General features: G+C 46.1%; 1 protein-coding gene across 2 annotated transcripts in view; it reads left to right on the top strand.

The window, feature by feature from the left end:
• Positions 1-7,534: 7,534 nt before the first annotated feature.
• The window catches only part of LIPA (lipase A, lysosomal acid type), a 36,424-nt gene continuing 23,460 nt past the window's right edge, over positions 7,535-20,498 (top strand). The window contains exons 1-3 of one of the 2 annotated variants that reach the window (XM_032883061.1): positions 7,535-7,664; positions 11,010-11,121; positions 12,955-13,072. In XM_032883061.1, the coding sequence (XP_032738952.1) occupies positions 11,017-11,121; positions 12,955-13,072 (223 nt within the window). In that variant the 5' untranslated portion in view covers positions 7,535-7,664; positions 11,010-11,016. Of the gene's footprint in view, positions 7,665-10,724; positions 10,751-11,009; positions 11,122-12,954; positions 13,073-20,498 lie in introns of those variants that run through there. The other variant, XM_032883060.1, reaches the window with a different exon arrangement.

The following is a 20,498-nucleotide window of genomic DNA, read 5'->3' as shown; positions in this document are numbered from 1 at the left end:
TTTGCTCTGTTCAAGGGTAGGTGGTTTTGATATAGTCACTAAATGGGTTGGGGTTCAACAAGCCCATGATCTGATTTGTTGAGTTCCAGAGCATTTTCATCATCCCCCAAAGACTCCCTGTACCCATTAGCAGTCATTGCCCATTTCCCCTCTTGCCTTGGTGCCAGCCAGCTACGAACCTACTTTCTCTTTCCACAGATGGAGTTGGACGACGTGTACCATTATTCTGTGGCTCCTTCCACTCGGCGTGTTTTCAAGGCTTGTCCACACTGGAGCCGGTGTCCGCGCTGCCTTGCCTTCCTTTTTCACCAAATACCCATCTCTGGTACGGAGACACCAAATTTTTGTCCATCAATTTTTTATTATCTTTTTCTTGCAAACACTGCACATTATGTTCCCCTCAGGCCAAAGAACATCCCACAGACTTTTTGGGAAGCAATTTTGTTATTTCCTGATGCAATTTTATGTGTTTCTTTCACAGTTACTAAGGGCTGTGTGACTCTGGCCAGAGGCTATATGGTAAACTTGTATGTTCACTAAGTTTACTTTCAGATAATACACTAAAGAAATAAATCCTTTTTTTAAAAAAAAGAATTCATTTATTTATTTGACAGAAAGAGAAAGAGCATAAGCAGGGGGAATGGCAGGCAGAGGGAAGGGGAGAGGCAATCTCCCTGCTGAGCAAGGTGCCCAATGCAGGGCTCGATCGTGACCTCAGCCAAAGGTAGACGCTTCACCAACCAAGCCACGCTGGTGTCCCAGAAATAAATCCTTTTAAAATCTCAGATATATGTCCAAGAAATCAGATGACCTAATTAGTCACAATAAATCAGAACTAACACACAAACACACACACACACTCATACACACTTACACAGTCCTAAAAAATATCAGGGCATAAAATGTTACATATAGAATATTTCATCATGGAAAAAAAGAAATTATTAAGTATGCAGGAATTTGGTCTATAGAGATATACAGTAAATGTTACCCAAGTTTTCCTTTTAGTGAGATTATTGTAGATTTTTGTTTATTAGCTGAGCAGAGAGCCTGATGCGGGGCTCGATCCCAGGATCCTGGGATCATGACCTGAGCTGAAGGCAGAGGCCTTAACCCATTGAGCCAGCCAGGCGTCCCCTTAGTATTGATTTCGACCAGTGTTTTAACAATTCGTGTTTGACCAACTTATTCGGAATCCGTGTACCTGGGGTGAGATGAGGGGCATGGGAAATGGAGAAGGAGGTTTCATTGAGAAGGTATTGCTTGAACCAAATCTTAGAAGATGACTAGATGCTCCCCAAGCTGGCAGGTTCGGGGGAGAGGGTATGGGATGGGCAAAGACATCTCATAGAGCAGCACAGTGCCCTAACTCCTGAAGACTGTCTCCAACGGAAAGGGCTGATGGGCTGACGGGGAGACAGATCCTGGGCTAAAGTGTTTCCGTCCCAGTCTTGGCCTCCTCCAAGACAAGAGTCTGGTTGAGTCCTCGGAGGGTCAAGTTTTGCAATCATCCCTTGACCCTAACACACTGTAAAATTGGAAACCAGACAACAAATGATGACTTCAGGCCAGCTCTGGTCCACATGGATGGATCCTGCTTAGGCTTATTTGGCCGAGTTTCTTCTCCACCAAAGGCAGGAGAAGGTGAGCGAGCTCCTTTGATTTTTAACTGGCAACCACTAATTCAAATAAAACATTCTGAGGTCTCAGCTATGTTGGCAGATGAAACATACCTGCAGGCGTTTGGATCTGACCTCTGGGTTAGGCATTGTGCCTGGTTGCTCAGTCATGTGGGAGGGCACCGAAGCCTCGGACTTATTCATTTCAGTGTCCCCACCCAGGGCTTGGACTTTTGTAGGAGTCTATACATGTCATTAATGGGAGTCGAAGGCAATTGTGTGCTGGAAAGTAATGGGCCCTTATATAATGATCTCTAGAAGTTCTTCTGGGGCAGGCCACCATCTGCTTTTTGTGATGGAACTAACTGGAAAGCCCAAATTAGAAAAGGAAGAGGCAGCGCTTCCTCCCCTTCTCAGGTCAAAGCCTGGAGTGTCCTGGATTCCTAAACTCCATTGATCCTCCGGGACAATTCCTTCCCCTCATTCCCAACCAAACCTATTTCACCTGGTAGTATCAACTTCAGGCCAATAAGCATTTTATCAGAGCTTCACATGGAAACAGAACAAAACAAGACACATTTAAATTGCCTCCTTTGGGGGGATAGGATGGTCAGTAGAATTTACTGCGCACATAGAGACGGAATTTCTGGAACCTTGAGCTCGGAAGTATGAGTAGAGACGCTGAGGCCCTAAGCCCCAGATGGGACAGGACCTCCTTGCAGGAGACCCAAAAGTGTAGAACCAGTTTTCTTGGGGAACTTCTGCTTGGCCATAAAGGGTGAGACAACATTCTGTTTTCATGGCTGTAGAAGCAGCCTGTCTTTTTCTACACCTACTGAGCCTCCTGCCCACAGGCCAGGAGAGCTGGGCCTTCCTGCTTTAAGGCTCCTGTTCTCCAACTCCTTCTCCTGCCTGACAGTCTTTGAGGGCAGCAGCCCATGCCAATTTGTTCTAGATCCAAGACTCCCAGGAGGGTGCCTTGCGCCCAGGAGAGAAATGAAATACAGCTGTCACATTGTGAATAACAACTGGGCTTTTGGTATCGGGCTGCTTATGTCTGATTGCTATTTTCACGACTTTTGCCTTTATATCCTCATCCGCAGGAGAGGAAAAATAACCTTGCTGAGTGGTTCATGATTCAGTAAGGTAGTGTATGGAAACTAGGTAGGATCTGGCAGTGAATGGCAGGTATTAGCACTTTTAAAGGATTTATCAAGAGGGAAGCCTGAGTGGCTCAGTCAGTTAAGCGTCTGCCTTCAGGTCAGGTCATGATCTCAGGGTCCTGGGATTGAGTCCTGCATGGGGCTCCTTGCTCAGCAGGGAGGCTGCTTCTCCCTCCCCTTCTGCCTGCCACTCTCCCTGGTTGTGTTTGCTCTCTCTGACACATAAGTAAATGAAATCTTAAATAAATTAATAAGAGGTTTATTGAGGTATAACTGATAAACATTTTCACATTCTTAAGTGTATATTTGGATGAGTTTTGATATACATCTATAGCTGTAAAACCATTGCCATGATCAAAATAAAGATATCCACTCCCTCAAAAGTTTGCTTATGCCCCCTTGGGAATCCAGCCTCCTCTCTTCTCCAAAAACAATTCCCTTCCTAAGCAAACAGTAATATTCTTTTAATCATGGGGATTAATTTACATTTTCTAGAATTTTCTACAAAGGAAATCATATAGTGTGTATACTGTTTCTGTCTTGTCTCAACATAGTTATTTTAAGAACCATGCGTGTTGCTGTGTGCAAAAGTAGTTCTTTTTTTTTTTTTTACTGCTGAGTAATATTCCACCATATAGATACAAATTTATTTCTCCTTTTACCTGTTGGTGGATGCATGTGCCATCACCAGTTTCTTCTTCTTCTTCTTTTTTTTTTTTTTTTAATAATCCATCCCATCTTTTTTTTTTTTTAAGATTTTACTTATTTATTTAGCAGACAGAGATCACAAGTAGGCAGAAAGGCAGGCAGAGACAGAGAGGAGGAAGCAGGCTCCCTGCTGAGCAGAGAGCCCAATGCGGGGCTTGATCATGACCTGAGATCATGACCTGAGCTGAAGGCAGAGGTTTTAACCCACTGAGCCACCCAGGCACCCCACCAGTTTCTTCTTACTACAAATAAGCTGCTATGGTCACTTGTGTACAAATACTTTTCATTTCTCTTGGGTAAGCACTCAGGAGTACAGTAGGTGGGTCAGACGGTAAGCCTGTGTAGAGTCTTCTAAGAAGGTGTCAAATGGCTTCTAAAGTCGTTGTACCATTTTACATTCCCACCAGCAACGCGAGAGATTTTACTACTCACCATCGTCAACACTTTTTAATTTTAGCCACTGGTGGGTAGAATAGTGGTATCTCATTGTGGGTTTAGTTAGCATTTCCCCAATGACTAATGATGGTCAACTTATTTTCATTTGCCATCTACTTCCTTTTGCCCTTTTATTGGGTTTTCGATCTTGTTATTAAATTGTAAGGTGTATACTTACCGCTTTCATGAGGTCTAAACAAACAGCCCATTGAGGTATATAATTCACATACCAAACAATTCACTCATTTGCAGCGTGCAATTAAATGTCTTTCATTTTATCCACAGGGTTGTGCATTGAATACCACAATTAATTTGTAACCCTTCCATCAGGGCAAAAAGTAACCCACAACCTTTAGTGGTCAACTTACATTGTCCCAACCCCACCTCACTCCCATCCACAGGAAACCACTAATCTACTTTTGGTCTGTATAGATTTGCGTATTCTGGACGTTTCATGTCCGTGGAATTATTTCCCTTTATTTTTTTGTGACTGGCTTTTATCACTTAGCATGTGTTCAAGGCTTGTTCATGTTGCAGCACGCATCAGTCCTTCATTTGTCTTTAATTATGCAATAATATTCACAATACAGACATACTGCATTTTATTTATTCATTTGTCAACTCACATCGAGCTGTCTCTGCTTGTCAGGTCTTACGAATAATAACCCTGTGAACACTTGTGCACGAGTTGTTTTATGTGAACGTGAATTTTCATTTCTCTTGGGTGTATACACAGGAGGGGAGGTGCTGGGCCATATGGCAACTGTGTTTCACCTTTTGAAGAACCACAGACTGTCATCTAAAGCAGCTGTACCATCTCACGTCCCCCTACCCCCCCACCCCCACCCCCTGGCCCCTGGGTTTCCTTCATGTCCCAACATTCTCATCCACATGTGCTAATATCCACCTTTTTTTATTACCATCACCCTTGGGGATATGAAATGGAATCTCATTACGGTTATAAAGTGCTTTTTGAAGGATGAAATTTTTTTTTTTTATTTTGAATAAGTCCAGTTTGTTAATTGTTTTTTCTTTCATGGGCTGCACTTTTTATGTTCTATTTAAGAAATCCTTTTGTCAAATCCAGTATTTTGTCTTATTTCCACTCCCCCCACCCCCAAGAAAGTCCTATAATTTTAGCTTTCAGATGCATGTCTATCTATGGTCCATTTTGAGTTAATTTTTGCATAAGGTCGAAGTTTACCATTTTGCATATAGCTAGCCAATCACCCCAGCTCCGTTTGTTAAAATGATTATTCTTTCCCCAAGGCATTGTCTTGTGAAAACCAACTGGCGGTCTATTTTCAAAGATTACTTTGAAGTAGTCTTACTCAGGGATAATTTTGCTTCATGCTAAGGCAATAATATCCTTGTGAGTCTTCCACCTCGTGCCTTTTCTCTAACAAGGTTTTTCCATTCTGGCCCGTGCCACCTGAACTATTCCCAATCCTGTGTAAACTTGGGAGATTTTTCCATTTGTTCCTTTCAGGTGTTTTTTCTCCTGGTCTAGTATAGTTTTGTCATATGCAAACTCCAGTTACTTCTCAGTGCCAGACTTGAGGGGAACCCTCGGCAGACCCCGAGAGCTCTTTCTCTCTCTGCAACTCTTTCTATCTCGCTCCTCTGCCCTGCAAACTCGATTGCCTTAGCCTTCATGAATTCTCATCTGAGTCCACGCAAAGAAACTGCCAGATTTTTTAAAAAAAGATTTTATTTATTCATTTGAGAAAGAGAGAAAGAGAATGCCTGAGCAGAGGAAAGGGACAGAGGAAGATGCAAACTCCTAGCCGAGCTGGGAACCTGATGTGGGGCTGGATCCCAGGACCCTGGGCTCATGACCTGAGCCGAAGACAGATGTCCAACTGACTGAGCCACCTAGGTGTCCCGAAACTGCTGGATTTTTTTTTTTTTTTTTTTTTTTTTAACTATGGTCCCCTCTCCCTGAACTGCAGCCTTGAAATTCTCCCCAGGCTGTTATCTGGGGGCAACTGCACGGCTCACTTTATTTAGTTTCCTCTGTGTGTGTTCTTTGTTTCTAATGTTTTCTTTCTAGGAGACTTTACCCAGTCTTGGGGCTTTAAACTCTATCTCTGTCTCCAGACTGGGGTTTGACTTTGAACAGTAGCTGTGTACGTGCCCTCACCGATCTTTGCCATTTTGTCTCTAGATCCATTCCCTGCCCATCCGCTGCTCTGTGTCGTTGAGGGTGTAGGGGTCTGGGCCCTGTAGCCTGCATTTCTTAGGTTCCTCTGTCAGCCAGCGTCAGGTTGTATTTGATCCAGAGGAGGTACTGGTGGGACACTGGAGGGCAGGAGGCAGGTAAGGCCACAACATGTCTAATCCTCCTCTCTTGGCCTTGGAAGCGTCTCTGGAAGAGGCTGCTCAACACAACACAACCACCTCTGGTGTCTGGTGACCCTCTCTTCCCCTAACACCACTTCCGCCCTTCCTGTTGTTGCTGGTCTCTTTGGGGCTTGCCTACATCCTATTTGGCTTCCCAACAATTCTGCCACCTGTGCAACCATTTGCTCTGTTTGGAATACAGTGGGTTCTGTCTGCTGACAGGGCCTTAGCTGAGACAGCTCTCTAATGAATATCTCAAAATAAACACATCTAAAATCAACTCCCAAGCTGCTCTTCTTGGTGCTTTTTTCATTTGAATTCGAGTATTTGTCTTCACCTCCACTGCTCTCACTGCCCCATTCTAAGCCATCATTAACTCTCGCTTGGACTATTGCAGTAGACTTCCAACTTGTCTCCCTGCTTCCCTAGTTGATCCTAGCAGACAGAGTGATCTTTCTAAACTGTAAACCAGAGAATGTTGTCTTTCTGTTGAAAATCTCTCACCGGCTTCTTGGTCAGAAGAAAAAGCAAAGTCTGCACTATTGCCCCTCCAAAGCACCCAAGTACCTCCAAGATTTCATGTTCTAGTACTCTCCACCAACACATTCTGTTCTAGTGACACCGACCTCACTGGTCTTCCTAAAACCTACCAGGACATTCCTGCTTTGGGGCCTTTGCACATGCTATTTTCTTACCCCAGAATTGTCTTTCTCCAGTATCCACGTGGTTCTCAATCAGCTTCCTGTTTGTTTTCAGTTCTCACTTCATCAGAGTCCTTTTGTGATTACCTCGCTCATAACACAACGCCCTCCTTCATTGTCGCTTTACTGTTTCATTGTACTTCACAGCACTTTCTACTACTTTATGTTATATATCTGTTCATGGTGTGTCTGTTTCCACTGGAATGTAAGCAGGAGAACAGGGACATTGGTTGGCTGCTATACCCCTAGTCTCTTAATACTGGGCATTTTAGAAATAAAAATAAAATGTATATCAAGATCGCTCTGCATCACGCACAACGCTAAGCGCTTTATACGGAACACACAATTTCTTTTCACTTACAGAGCCCAGAGCTCTATGCCAGGTGCAGAGGGTGCGGATCATGCGGGAAAAAGCCTCAGCAACCGAGAGCAGTTGCCCCTGGGGATCAGGTCTGCGGGGAGAGGAGCCTCTGCCCCAATGGGGACCGCCCACGGCGCATGCTCCTTGGCGGCGCTGGGTAGGGCGGGGTCTCGGCGACACTTCCCGGCGGCCCCTCAGTGCCGACTGGCGGCGCGCGCAGCCTGAGCCGGGAGGGGCACCTGCCTCCGCGTCCGACGGTCCCCGCCCCTTCAGGTGTCCAGCTCAAGTAGCGGGCACTGCGGCTCTGCACAGTGGCCCGGGAGGACTGGTGCGGGTGAGTGTCGCCGGGCTGCGCCGCTGGGTGCGGGTGCAGCAGCTCGGGCCTCCGCGGCCCCCCCCAACCCCCCACGCCCGAGCTTCTTCGGCCAGGCGGGACCCCCTGCGCTTGGCTCCTGACCGAACCCGCCTGGAGCACCTGCGGGCGCCTCTCCTGCGGGCCGCGTGGTCCAGGTTTCGCGGGGCTCCCCGAAGTTGCCCTTCCTTCCGTGGGAGCCCTCTGATTTCCTGGACGGGAGCGGTCGCAGATCCGCGAAGCCGTCCAGAGCCCTCGGATCGCGGTGACCCCCGGGATTCCTGATTCCCAGCCACCTTCTTCCCCTGGTTAAGCTCTCCCTTACCAGTTGGCCCTTTGCTTCCCGTGCTCTACCTGGGTGAAGCTCAGCTTCGCGGAACCAGGCTTTAACGGTATTGCACCGGTATGCCGCAGGAGTTAACATAGGTCGGAAGCACTGCCGGGGTGTCTGGAGCGTAGGAGAGTTTAATGGGAGCCGAAATTATTGTTGGTTGTGTCGACACTCATTACTAGGAACCAAAATGGGAGGCTGCTTTGAGGCTTTGCTTTTCTTCAACCACCCAACTTTTTGACTGACCCCTGTGTCATTTTTCAAAATCTGTCCGGTGCATCTCCTAGGTGCAGGGCCCCTCTAGAGATCCTAAGGATGCAAAGTTGAGTCAGACTCCCGCCCTGTCCTCGGGCTGGGGCGAAAGGAGGGCCGACGCAGCACTTTCTTGCACTGTTACACTGTAGGGAGAACTGAGCTAGAAGTGGCTAAGAGAGCCCAGAAAAACACAGACTCCGGCCCAGAACGGGGCTTTTTCTCTGTGTATACTTCTCAGTCATCATCCTTCCGAGAATCACTTGACTAGTTGGTTGGAAGGAAACATGAACAGGATGACCTATGCGGGTAAGGATCTTCTGCTACTATTATCTTGGAACTTCTCTGCAGACAGCTGGTCCAGGTTCTGTGGGATCGGTACCCAGTGGAAAGTATCTGCTGCCAGAAGATTCTTTGTTTTAAATTGTGGGCACCACCTTTCTTTTTCCCTTTTCAATCCACTCCCTGTTTCCTAGTAAAAAAAGGACTCTGGGGAGGTTGAATTATGATAAAAGGCAGCCTGGGAGTATACAGCCCTCCCCAACCACCAGGGAGAGATAAAAGCTTGTGAGTAAAGGCCCGGGGAGCTCGATTTGACAGTGCAGGTCAAGGTTACATTCCTTTCTGCCTACATGTTCAGGGTTCCTCATGGCTTTGGAGAAGCGCAAAGGACTTGCACTGGCAGAATTCACTATGGTAATCTCCTGAGAACCTATCTCTTAAGATTTGTGGAATACTCAATTAGGCACAAGTCTGAAAAGCAGCCCTATTGTATTGACATACAAGAACAAGACTTATTTTAAATGAACACTTGTATAAATTTTGACGTCTGTATACTCCCACAAAACCATCGATACTTTCAATATAGTGAACCTGCCCATCACTCTCAAAAGATTCTTTGTGCATACCCCCTTGTAATCCTTTCCTCTTGCCCTTTTTCTTAGGCAGCCTGAGATCTGCTTTCCGTCCATAGAGATTAGGTTGCATTTTCCAGAGTATTATATAAATGGAATCATATGTTTTATTCTTTTTTGGGGGGGTCTGGCTTTCATTCACTGTAATTATTTTAATATTCATCCATGTTATTTTGTGTTCATTCCTTTTTATTGCTGAGATATATAGATAGATAGATAGATATATATATAGATATAAATATATATGTATATATTTATATCTATCTATCTATATATCTCTATCCATTTATCCATTTGGGGTATTAAGGTTTTTCCAGTTTTTGTTTATTACACACAAATCTGTTATAAACATTTTTATACAAGTCTTTGTATGGGTATACATGCATGCATCTTTTTTTAAGTGATTATATTTTTTAAGAATGCAGAATGCCTGCGCTGTAGCTCCAGTCTTACCGCTAACATCCAGATTCCTTGGGAGACTCACTTTGCTTTGCCTTTAACATTCAGCCCCAAGGTCTGTGCTGTGCTGTGATTTTGCACATCACTGGTGGAAACTAGATATCTTTGTTGGTGGTTGGTGGGTCTCAGAAGGGGAAATGGGTGGTCTTCTATCTTGTTTCTCTTTCAGGCTGTCTTTCATTTCACTCTTTTCCTTGGATGACATATTTATTTTATTTGTTTTATTTATTTTAAAAAATTTATTATTACTCTTTTTTAACTGAAGTACAGTTGACACATGTTATGTTAGTTTCAAGTGTGCAACATAGTGGTTCAATGTCTTTGTATATTATCTTGTGTTCCCCACAAGTGTAGCTACCTTCTGTTCCAACACCATTGACTCTATTCCCTATGCTGTGCCTTTCATCCCTGTGACTTACTCATTCCATAACTGGAAGCCAGTACCTCCCACTCCCCTTCACCCATTTTGCCCTTTCCCCTACCCGCTTCCCTCTGGCAGCCATCAGTTGTCTGTATTTATGGGTTTGTTTCTGCTTTTTGTTTGCTTATTCATTTTTAATTTTTTATTATTTTTTATTAAAAAATATTTTATTTATTTATTTGACAGAGAGAGAGAGAGAGAGATCACAAGTAGGCAGAGAGGCAGGCAGAGAGAGAAGGGAAAGCAGGATCCCTGCTGAGCAGAGAGCCCGATGCAGGGCTTGATCCCAGACCCTGAGATCATGACCTGAGCAGAAGGCAGAGGCTTAACCCACTGAGCCACCCAGGCGCCCCTGTTTATTCATTTTTTAGATCGCACATACATATGGAATCATATGGCATTTGTCTTCTCAGTCTGGCTTACTTCACTTAGTCTAATATTTAAGTGACAAATATGAATCCTGATGTGTAATTCTGGACAAGAACAGAAATAGACAGTGGGAGGCAAGAACTAATACTCAGCTTAAAAATGAGAACTTAAAAATGTTTAAATCGCAGTAAGAGGGGAAAAGGTGGGAGGCTCACAGGATCTGGAATTTTGTGGATCTTCCTCTTTTTCTCAGGCTATTGTCTTCTAAATCCTCTTCTCCATTTTTTCTCCAAAACAGTTTGGTGAACCTCATGGTGAGAGGGTGAGTGGGTATGCTGGGCTCCAGACGTCACATGATAACTGGTGGTGGCAAGTGGGGGCGTTTCCTAGTAAAAAAAATAACTTTTTTTGTTTTGTTTTGTTTGTTTCTGATGTGGCTGGAGTCCTGTGTTTCCTATTTGCCCTTGACCTGAGGTTTACTTGCCCTAAACCTGGTTCAGAACTTTTTATGGGAGCGTTCATCTACCAACATCATCTGTGTAGTGAAATTCAGACAAATAACACGAGGCTATTTTCTACAGAAGGAAAATGCAGCTCCTGGGATTGGCGGCCTGTTTGGTCCTTGGGACCCTGCGTTCTGAGGTGTCCGGAGACAGTCTGGCAGATCTGGATCCGGAGACAAATATGAATGTGGTAAGTTTCTCAGAGTCTCAAGGATGCTTTTAAAATGCTTCTGTGATGGGGCGCCTGGGTGGCTCAGTGGGTTAAGGCCTCTGCCTTCGGCTCAGGTCGTGATCTCAGGGTCCTGGGATCGAGCCCCGCGGGCTCTCTGCTCAGTGGGGAGCCTGCTTCCTGTCCTTTCTCTCTGCCTGCCTCTCTGCCTACTTGTGATCTCTCTGTCTCTGTCAGATAAATAAATAAAATCTTTAAAATGCTTCTGTGACAGATGTCGGGGATTTTTTGCAATTCTCTTACATGGGCTACATGAAGCCACAAACTAATCTCTTTATATAGTATTGCACTTTTCACGTTTTCTGAATCTTAGATTCAGTTTGCTGACTTTCCCCCAGGTAATGTGTACTTTATGAACTGCACTTAACTGTTAAAACTACATATTTCTTAATGCAGGAAAAGAAAATTTTGTAAGTTCATTTCATTTTTAAGTTAACTGAATTTGTTGAAAGAACGATAAAAATGTCGCAAGACTTGCCAAGAGTGTTACTACCAACTGCTGCTTTTATAATACTTTGAACAAGGAAATACTTTGAACAAGGAGTGTGAAAGCAATGTCCAGGGAGCATGGTTCGATACAAAAACCAAAATAATCCGAAAAAAATTTTTGTTGGAACCAATAAGCAATATAATTTGTTGAGTAATTGACACATTTCAAAGTTACTAATCATAGGTAAACAATAAAACCAGGAAATACCTCATTTAGGCATAAAATATTGGGAAAATGCAAATGACTAAAGAAAGTAACTATTTTTTAAAATTATTACTTCTTTTAGAGAGAGAGTGAGAGAGTGAGCATGGTGGGGAGGAGCACAGGGAGAGGGAGAGAAAGAATCTTAAGCAGATTCCATGCTCTGTGAGGAGCTGGATTCTGGCCTCGATCTCCCCACCCTGAGGTCATGACCTGAGCTGAAATCAAGAGTTGGACGCTTAACTGACTGAGCACCCAGATGCCCCCAAAATAGTTACTTTGAAGCAGATGATGGCAGTGACCCCACTGAAATCAAGGCCCTCTTAGAGGCAGATAAATCCATAGTGAGTCAAGAGAATATAATCAGGGTCTTAAGGTCAAGGTTTACTTCTCATCCCCAATTTTTTTCTTTTATTCCTCCCCCTCCTTTCAAGTTTTGTTTTTTTTTTACTATAAGATGATACAATTAAATTCTTTCAAATACTTGGGCTAGAGAAGATAGTGAGCACTCACATTAAATCTAGATAATTGAATTCTCCATATCCCACCGAGCTCCTTGGACTGGAGAAGTGATTTTGATCATACTTTCCTGTTTCTCATGTCTTCTTGTTCTTCAGCTCTCCCTTGCCATTGTGCATTGTATAGTGTCCTCCGTTAGCATTCGCTTATTAGTTCATTGATGAAAACGGATTAGTGCTGCGCTCTGTTTCCCAGGACAGGACCTCTTAAAATGAAGATAGTGGTAGATCGTGATATTAGCTGGCATATTTAGAAAAGAAAGAAAGAAAGAAGTGTGTTTATTTGTGAAGCCAGGATGGAAACAGAGAGGCCCAAAGCAGTGGTGAAATCAGACACATTTGGTGTCGAACCATGCTCAGATGTCGAAACACACGCCTGTCAGTGGGACAGATGGATGAAAGAGGTGGGGGATTTATTCTTGGATGGAACGTGCTGCTTGACGGAGCACACTAAAATTTCAGTAACAACTTTTCTTAAAGCCTGGAGAATGTCTGCGGACATCTTGTCTTCTCCTTTGCCTGCTAATGTGGGAAGAACTTGTCCCATTCTGTCCAGAGATTTTCCAATATTCTTTCTCTCCATAGAGTGAAATTATCGTTCACTGGGGTTTCCCTAGTGAGGAGCACTTCATCGAGACAGAAGACGGATATATTCTTTGCCTTCACCGTATCCCTCACGGGAGGAAGAACAATTCTGCCAAAGGTATGGGTGTTTCCGTGGCGAGGCAGGCACACTCGGAGAAGTACCGGCGTGGCTGGAATTTGGCTGGTTTTCATGTCTGTGACCAGGTTTGAGATTTAACCCGGAAGCATTGAAATGGGGTTATGTTTTAGGCCCAAAGTACTAAAAGTGTCACACGTACGCAAGGCCTGTAAAAATACTTCTTAGAAAGAACCAAGGACTAGTCATCTTATTTCAGATTTTGCTTAAGGATTCAAAGGTCAGTTTTATTTGAAATCTCTGCTTTCTTTGTTGTAAGGAAGCATCTTATTCCTGAAATGTTTTGAGCATTAAGGAGATAGCTTTTGGTGGTTGAAAATTAATTGATTGAATAGGCAAGGTATTCACATGGCTCAAAACTTTAAAGGAAATAAAAAGCCGTACAGCGAAATCCTTCCCTCCCGTCTCGCTGTTCACCTTCCCGGGTCTGTGTGCATCCTTCCAAAATCTCTTGAATTTCTTAGCTCTAAAAAAATTTCTTTAGAAACAAATACAAACATAGAGATTATTTTCCCCTGCTTCTGTTTTAATGCAAAAGCTGGAGTATAATGCATATTCTTTTGTTCATTGAATTTTTTACTTAAAATTTTGGAGATCTTTCCATACAGTACATAGAAGACTTCACCATTCAGTTCTGCAGACACGGGTGTTCTGTCGCACAGTTGTACTGTGACTTATTTAACAGAGATCCTAGGGATGGGCATTTGGGCTGTTTATAGTCTTCTGGTAGAAGACAGATCTTGCTGCTGAAAATTACCTTGTATAGGTACAAGTTTGTTTATAAGATCCACTCCTAGAAATGGAATTTTTGAGCCAGAGGATGTTGTATACATTTGTGATTTTGATAGATATTGGTAAATTGCTTTCCATGCGGTCTTGCTCTAGTAGTTGCTCTTGCCTCGCTAGCAATATACGAAAGCGCGTAAAGCTTTGGAGATATGCCTTTATCTTTCCATAGCAAAACTGCAGTTTCCAGTTCAGATTAATGAATTTCTAGACAGACTACTTGAAATTTTTAAACATATGTCCGAATAAGGATCTCATCCCCATTCAATCATCTCTCCAGACTTACCTTATTCTTTACCATTTGCTCTTTCTGGAGCTTTTCCTTGGAAAACTGAGATGGAGATGAAGGAAATTTGATGACGAGCTGTTCTTCAACTAACATTTTATGTGAGCGGAAGGGCCTTTTTGCCTCAATTTCTTCTCTAATTATTATTCAAAGCAAACTAAAAGACTATGTTAACATGAGCTTTGTAGCATTATTCTTTTTCTTCTTTCTTTCTTTTTTTTTTTTAAGATTTATTTATTTATTTATTTATTTGACAGACAGAGATCACAAGTAGACAGAGAGGCAGGCAGAGAGAGAGGGAGAAGCAGGCTCCCTGCTGAGCAGAGAGTCGGACACGGGAAGTGATCCCAGGAACCTGAGATCATGACCTGACCTGAAGGCAGATGCTTAACCCACTGAGCCACCCAGGGGCCCCTATTCTTTTTTTTTCTTAATATAATCTGCTTTGTCTATTTTTTCTCCCATAAATTCTGACTATAAGAAGGCATTTCATAATGCTGAAGTAGCTGAGATAGCAGTGCTCTTCTTGAAATTTCCTTCCTCATTCTTGAGATGTTTATGGTTTACACATATGTTATTAAGCTCCTTCTTGAGTGTTGTAAAAATGAGTAGTGAGGGGCGCCTGGGTGGCTCAGTGGGTTAAGCTGCTGCCTTCGGCTCAGGTCATGATCTCGGAGTCCTGGGATCGAGCCCCGCATCGGGCTCTCTGCTCAGCAGGGAGCCTGCTTCCTCCTCTCTCTCTGCCTCTCTCTCTGCCTGCCTCTCTGCCTGCTTGTGATCTCTCTCTGTCAAATAAATAAATTAAAAAAAAAATGAGTAGTGAGCTGTAGTGAGGGCTTCTTTTTTTCCTACTCAAACACACAAAATGTATACTTTATTCCAGTGTGAACATCTGATCTTCCCTTTTTTTTTTTTTTAGTAAACTCTTTGATTTCAGGTTCCATATATAGAAGAATATGTACAGATGTCATTTCTCTTAAAAGTGGTTCGTTGGCTCATAGAATTAGTAACATGAGTCACTGTTAAAAGAAGCCCTGCTTGTGTTCCCTCTCTCGCTGTGTCTCTCTCTGTCAAATAAACACATAAAATCTTTAAAAAAAAAAAAAAAAAGTTTGGTAAAAACCTGCTTAGAGAACACCACCCCCACCCCAGTCCCCAGGCTTCTCTCCCCCAACGGTTAGAGCAGAGGATGCCGCCTGCCAAACGTACGTGGGGACAAACGTCTGTACTCCTGCAGGGGAAGCACTGCGCTCCCCAAGGTGGGGGAAGGGAGCACGAGTCTGGACGTGCTTCCGGTGGCAGGAGGGAACCAAGAGGGCTCAACGTGAGATCTGCCTCCACGGCTAGGGACGCGCGCGTGATTTCGCCTCTGTGTGTCTTGGGATCTTCACCTGTAGAAAGGCTGTTTGGCTGGGATGATCCCCAAGGTCCCTTTTAGTCTTGGTCCCTCTGGTTCTATGGTTTCTAGTGCCTTCTCTGTCGTTGTCATTGGCAGGCGTGCACGCTGCAGGGTGGGGGATACCCTTGGTCTCCAGAATAAGGAGCACAGGCAGAAAGCTCTCTGACTCTGGTGGCAACGAGAGGTCCCCACCTGCTCCCTGTGCCCTGCGGAGGTCTCCTTGTCAGTGCTGTTACTTTGGCTCACGGAAGCCGAACAGACAAAAAGAATTCCCAAGACACCCAACGTGGAACTCATCCTCTCGTTCATGCTCCTCCCCTGACTTTCTCCTTTCCTAAGAACACCGTAGTCCTCCCAGTGATCCTGTCCTGGACACTGCAGAATCGGTCTCGCCTCGGGGCCTCGAGCAGATGTCAGGTCCTCTCTCGGCCGCCGGGTCATGTGTCACGCGGCTCCAGCGCCTCTCTGCGCACGCGCACTCGGCAGGGCCAACGCCCGGCTTACGCGCTCGTGACCATTTCACCCGATGCCCAGAGTCAACTCACGACCCCAGAGAGGAGGCTTCAGCCGCTTTCGTTTTGGAGGCTTGCCGTGTATCAGAAAAAGGAAGAATTTCAACACAAAAATTGTTTGTCCTTTAAGACACTAATGCTTTTGCTACACCCACATATAATGCCCTGCATCTCTGCTGGTTACAGGGCATTGCGGGGTTGAACCATTTCCTCATTTACTGGGGAGACAGTGAAGCCATCCCTCTTACCCCTTTTCAGTAGTTTTCTCCATTTCTGTGCTCTCTGGCGATGCGGTGCGACCTGAGTTAAAGCCGTGGGGTAGTGTCTTCGAGGCCATCGCCCTGGTCCTCGGATCCTACTGAGTACCTCACTTAGAGATCACCATTGGCCTTTATGGTCCCAGGGTTTGGCCACGTGGTTCCTCCTCCTGCCCCCAGTCTCGTCCGTCTTCTGTAGTTTTGCAGGACGAAGCTTCTTCGAGCCCAGAGGTTGTTATAGGGTAGGACCACTCAGCCATCCTCAGGGCCCTCACACACGAAGTGACCTTCCTTTCCTGAACCTTCTGTCTCTCCGTTGTCTGGACCGTTCGCACCACAGAACCCTGAGGCTCCCGTGGGGATGGGCAGAGACCTTTGAGCTCCCGCGCCTTGGCGATGACAGCTATGTCTGCAGTGTCTGTGTCTGCTCATGGGGGAGGAGACCTCAGGCCTGTCGGTGGCCAGCCAGGTGGACTCGTTAGCGAAGGAGCCTTCACCACTGATGGGCTGTCTGGCTTTTAGCTGGCACGTCAGCCCAGCTATGAGTACCCGAAGTCGTGTCTGCTGTAGGAGTGAGTCTCAAAGAGCGAGTCTTGGGTACTCGGAAATCCGAGCGAGGCGTTCCCGCTCTGCAGAGCTGCCTGGACGTCAGCGGGCCACAGCTGCCTCTCGGATGCTGCTCACCCTGCCCACCACCTTCGTAAAAACCATTCTTTCCCTCCCGCCAGGCCCAGCCTAACTGGCGGCTCTCTTGGATTGCTTGAACGGGAAGGAGACTTTGTTCCTCTGAACTCTGAACCCTCACTAACACCGGTCTGGACGTGCTTTCCTTCTTCTGCCTTGGGAGGGTCTCACTTCTGTCCTTCCTCTGTCTTAGTCTTCCACGTGTCCTTCAGCACAGTTGGCAGCACCGTGCCCTCTGCCTGGCGAGGCTGACTGAGAGAGTTCAGAATCGGGGTTCTTAATGGCATGAAAGCAAGCACCGTCTCTCGAGCGAAATGGCACCGAACCCTGTGCACACACATGTATTCCCTACGTGTGTAGAGCATGTACGGATCTGGTAAAGGACACGCTGATTTAGACAATCATTTGCCTGTCTGGTCAGACCCCTACCAACTGGTCAGCTTGGAACGCCTCTTCAGAAAGCTCTTAGCGGCCCGTGGAAGCTGTGTGTGTGCTTCTTGGGGTTACGCCAACGTCTGTCAAGTGTTGAATTACCCCTGCTCTGCACTGACTCCAAAAGGGAATTGAAATTTGGAAATTCATCCTTAATAGGGAAGTGGTTCTCTTTTCATGTGCTCAGCCTTATTCCAGAAAGTCATGGGATGTTAGGGGCACTAGAGGGATCGCAAGACCCCGTGTGAGCCAAGGGTTCAGAGAGTTTGCATTTTTAACATACCTCCTTGTGGATTCCAAGGTAGAATCCTTGGGTTCTGGAGCCTGTGTGCTAAATGAACACCCTCGTTTTACTGGGTGAGAGAGAAAGATGTTGGCTTTAAGGCAAAGAATAGTAGCGCAGCCAGTCTAACCCCAGAGACAGTGTTCTTTGTACTAGAGGATGCGACCTTATGTAACAAGTATTGAGCAAGTTGATCCCATGATAATTAGATTTTTATTTTAGTTAAGTAAAACAAGGAAATGCATACTGTCTTGCCTAAAATAGAACAGTGATTACAACAAGGCAGACTTCTTGCCTAACTGGGAAATGCATTGTTCATAAAGAAATTGTCAAAGCATCTACAGTGGGTTATTCATATCATATTGTGGATATACATACATACATGCATACATGCATACATGCAGATATGATACATACGAAGTCTGATAGGATCTATGGTAGGTATCTGGTGGCCTAATGAGTGAAATGGTGTTCTGGAACATGAGTAATCATCTTCAGGCAGTTTGAACTTCACCTTGCAAAGACGCCCCAAAGACGGTTTGCCCCTTGAGCTTTTTAGGTCATAACTGAAAATTCACAGTCTGGCTTGTGAATTAGATCTTTGGACAGAAAGGCCATTGACTTGTAATCTCCTTTGATTGTTTCAGGATTCTGATTATTTCTGGATTTTCTGTTCTTTTCTACGCAGTTCCAGAAGGAACCGTTTCTCTGAGTAAATACTGTGTTCCAACAGACTTCCCAGAGCCCTGGGTGGGCCAACATGTAATTCCTTGCCTCCCAGCAACACTGGCCAGATGTAGGGTCATTACTGGGTGCCCTGGCTTGTGGACTCTGACCAACTGAACTCCCATCTAGCTGTGCTTGGCTCTGATGGCTCTCCAGGTAGTGGACTCTGTTCAGACCTTTTCCTCCTGGAGGGGCATGAACCAGTGAGACCTCCAGCTGTCTCCTCCCCTGTGCAGGTTGGGGCAGGAATAGAGAGTCAGGCTAGAAGGGGAGAGAGTGTCCTCTTAGCACCCTGCTGTCCTGCACCCTCCCCGTCTTGCTCCCAGTTAACTGGTCTCACCTACCAGTACTCAATCCCCACCCTCCTCAGCCTCCTGGTCACTTCTTCAGGGAGCACTCCCCAGCCACTCGTTCTCGTGGCTCCCTGGGTGTGTCCTTCCGAGCACCGAGGGCAGGAAGACCATAGGTCATGACGGATTATGTAGGTGGCGGTGTGCGTGATTTCCACCTTTACAGATTGGAAGCTCTTTGAGGCCGAAGCGGCTTCTGATGTTTGATGGTCACTGCAGCCAAGGCTTCGGTGTCTCCGAGAGCTCCTCTGGGGCCGGGCCCTGCTCGGACGCGGCGGAGCAAAGCATCCATGGCCCAGCCATGCTGGTGGAGGACTCGGTCCTGCTAGCTCAGAGCCAGCCACAGGTGCAGGTGGGGGCATCCTGCACTGGGTGTGGAATCTGAGGCCGGACCCCTTGTGTGTGTGCAGATGGGGAGGGAGCGTGCTGGCGTCCCCGGCCTGGGGTTTAAGTTCCCCCTCTACTACCGTAACCAGGTGTGTGACCTTGGCAGTTTACTTAGTTAACCTCTTCATCTACTAACCAGGAAGAATAACACTTATTTCATGGGGTCCTGGGAAAATAGGTGCAATGAGGCCCATAAAACATCTTGTGTGGTATACCTGAAGCTCTAGTTTCTGTTTTTAATGGGAAAAAAAGAAAGACACCTTCCAGTCGTCTCCTTTGTCTGCTTCCTCAGTAGCGAGCACCCCCGACAGGGAAGATGTGATCGTGGAATGTTTATATCCCCCTGAATTCCTGTGTTGAACCCTACTGCCCGATGTGGTGGTGTTCAGAGGTGGGGCGTCTGGGAAGTGACTCTGGGTGAACGGGATTCGTGCCCTTCTAGGAAAGAGACCCCAGGGAGCTCCCCTGCCCCTTCTGTGAGGACACAGTGAAAAGACAACTGTCTGTGAGCCAGGAGGGGATCCCCAGAAGACACCAGATCAGCCAGAGCCTCCATCTTGGACTTCGCAGCTCGGGAAGCATGGATAGAATTTCTCTTGTTCCGAAGCCATGCGGCCTGTGGTTTTCTGTCGTAGCAGCCCAAATGCATGGATGCGGAATGTAGTCTACACTGTAAGAAAAGGAGAAAGATGTCTGTGTCAGAATTTGTGGGCTGCTCACAGACGGTGCTGAAGGGGGAGGGAGCGAGGGAGAAGTGACTGTGTCTGGGGCTCAGAGTCCCTGTGCCTGGCCACTGCCTCCGTGACACACGTGTGTCTCTGGGCCCCTCTGTTCCTTCCGCTCATGGAAGTTCAGATGTCAAGCTGGGTAATTCCCGGCATCTGGCCAACGGTGAGGCTGCGTGAACACAAGGTACCACAGCGCGAAGCCCCCCAGAGGCAGGCGGTGGCTGTGGCGAGGGACAGGCAGAGCCCAAAGGCAGCTTTGCGTGCACCTGGATTTGGTTCCCGGCACCACAGCGTGCCGGCCGTGTGCGCGCTGAGGTGAGAGCTTCTCTCTGGGCCTCGGAGTCTCCATCTGTCAGAGGCCCGGTGCCCTCTGAGTACACAGTAGGCTAATAAGGCCTCACCCCGGAGAGTGCGAATGGTGTACGTGGGGTGCACTTTCTTTCTTGGCTTCACCGATTCCTTCGAGATGGCATTACTTCCGCAGATTCCCTGAGCCAGCAGCACGTGCTAGATTCTGCATGGGATGCTGGGGACACTGCCGCAGCTCACTTGGCCCGGACCTCCGGCCTCACGTCGTT

Source organism: Lontra canadensis, unplaced genomic scaffold (assembly GCF_010015895.1).
Source record: "Lontra canadensis isolate GAN:19392208 unplaced genomic scaffold, GSC_riverotter_1.0 scaffold85, whole genome shotgun sequence".
Taxonomy (NCBI): Eukaryota; Metazoa; Chordata; class Mammalia; order Carnivora; family Mustelidae; genus Lontra; species Lontra canadensis.
This window is presented reverse-complemented; position numbering and strand designations above follow the sequence as displayed.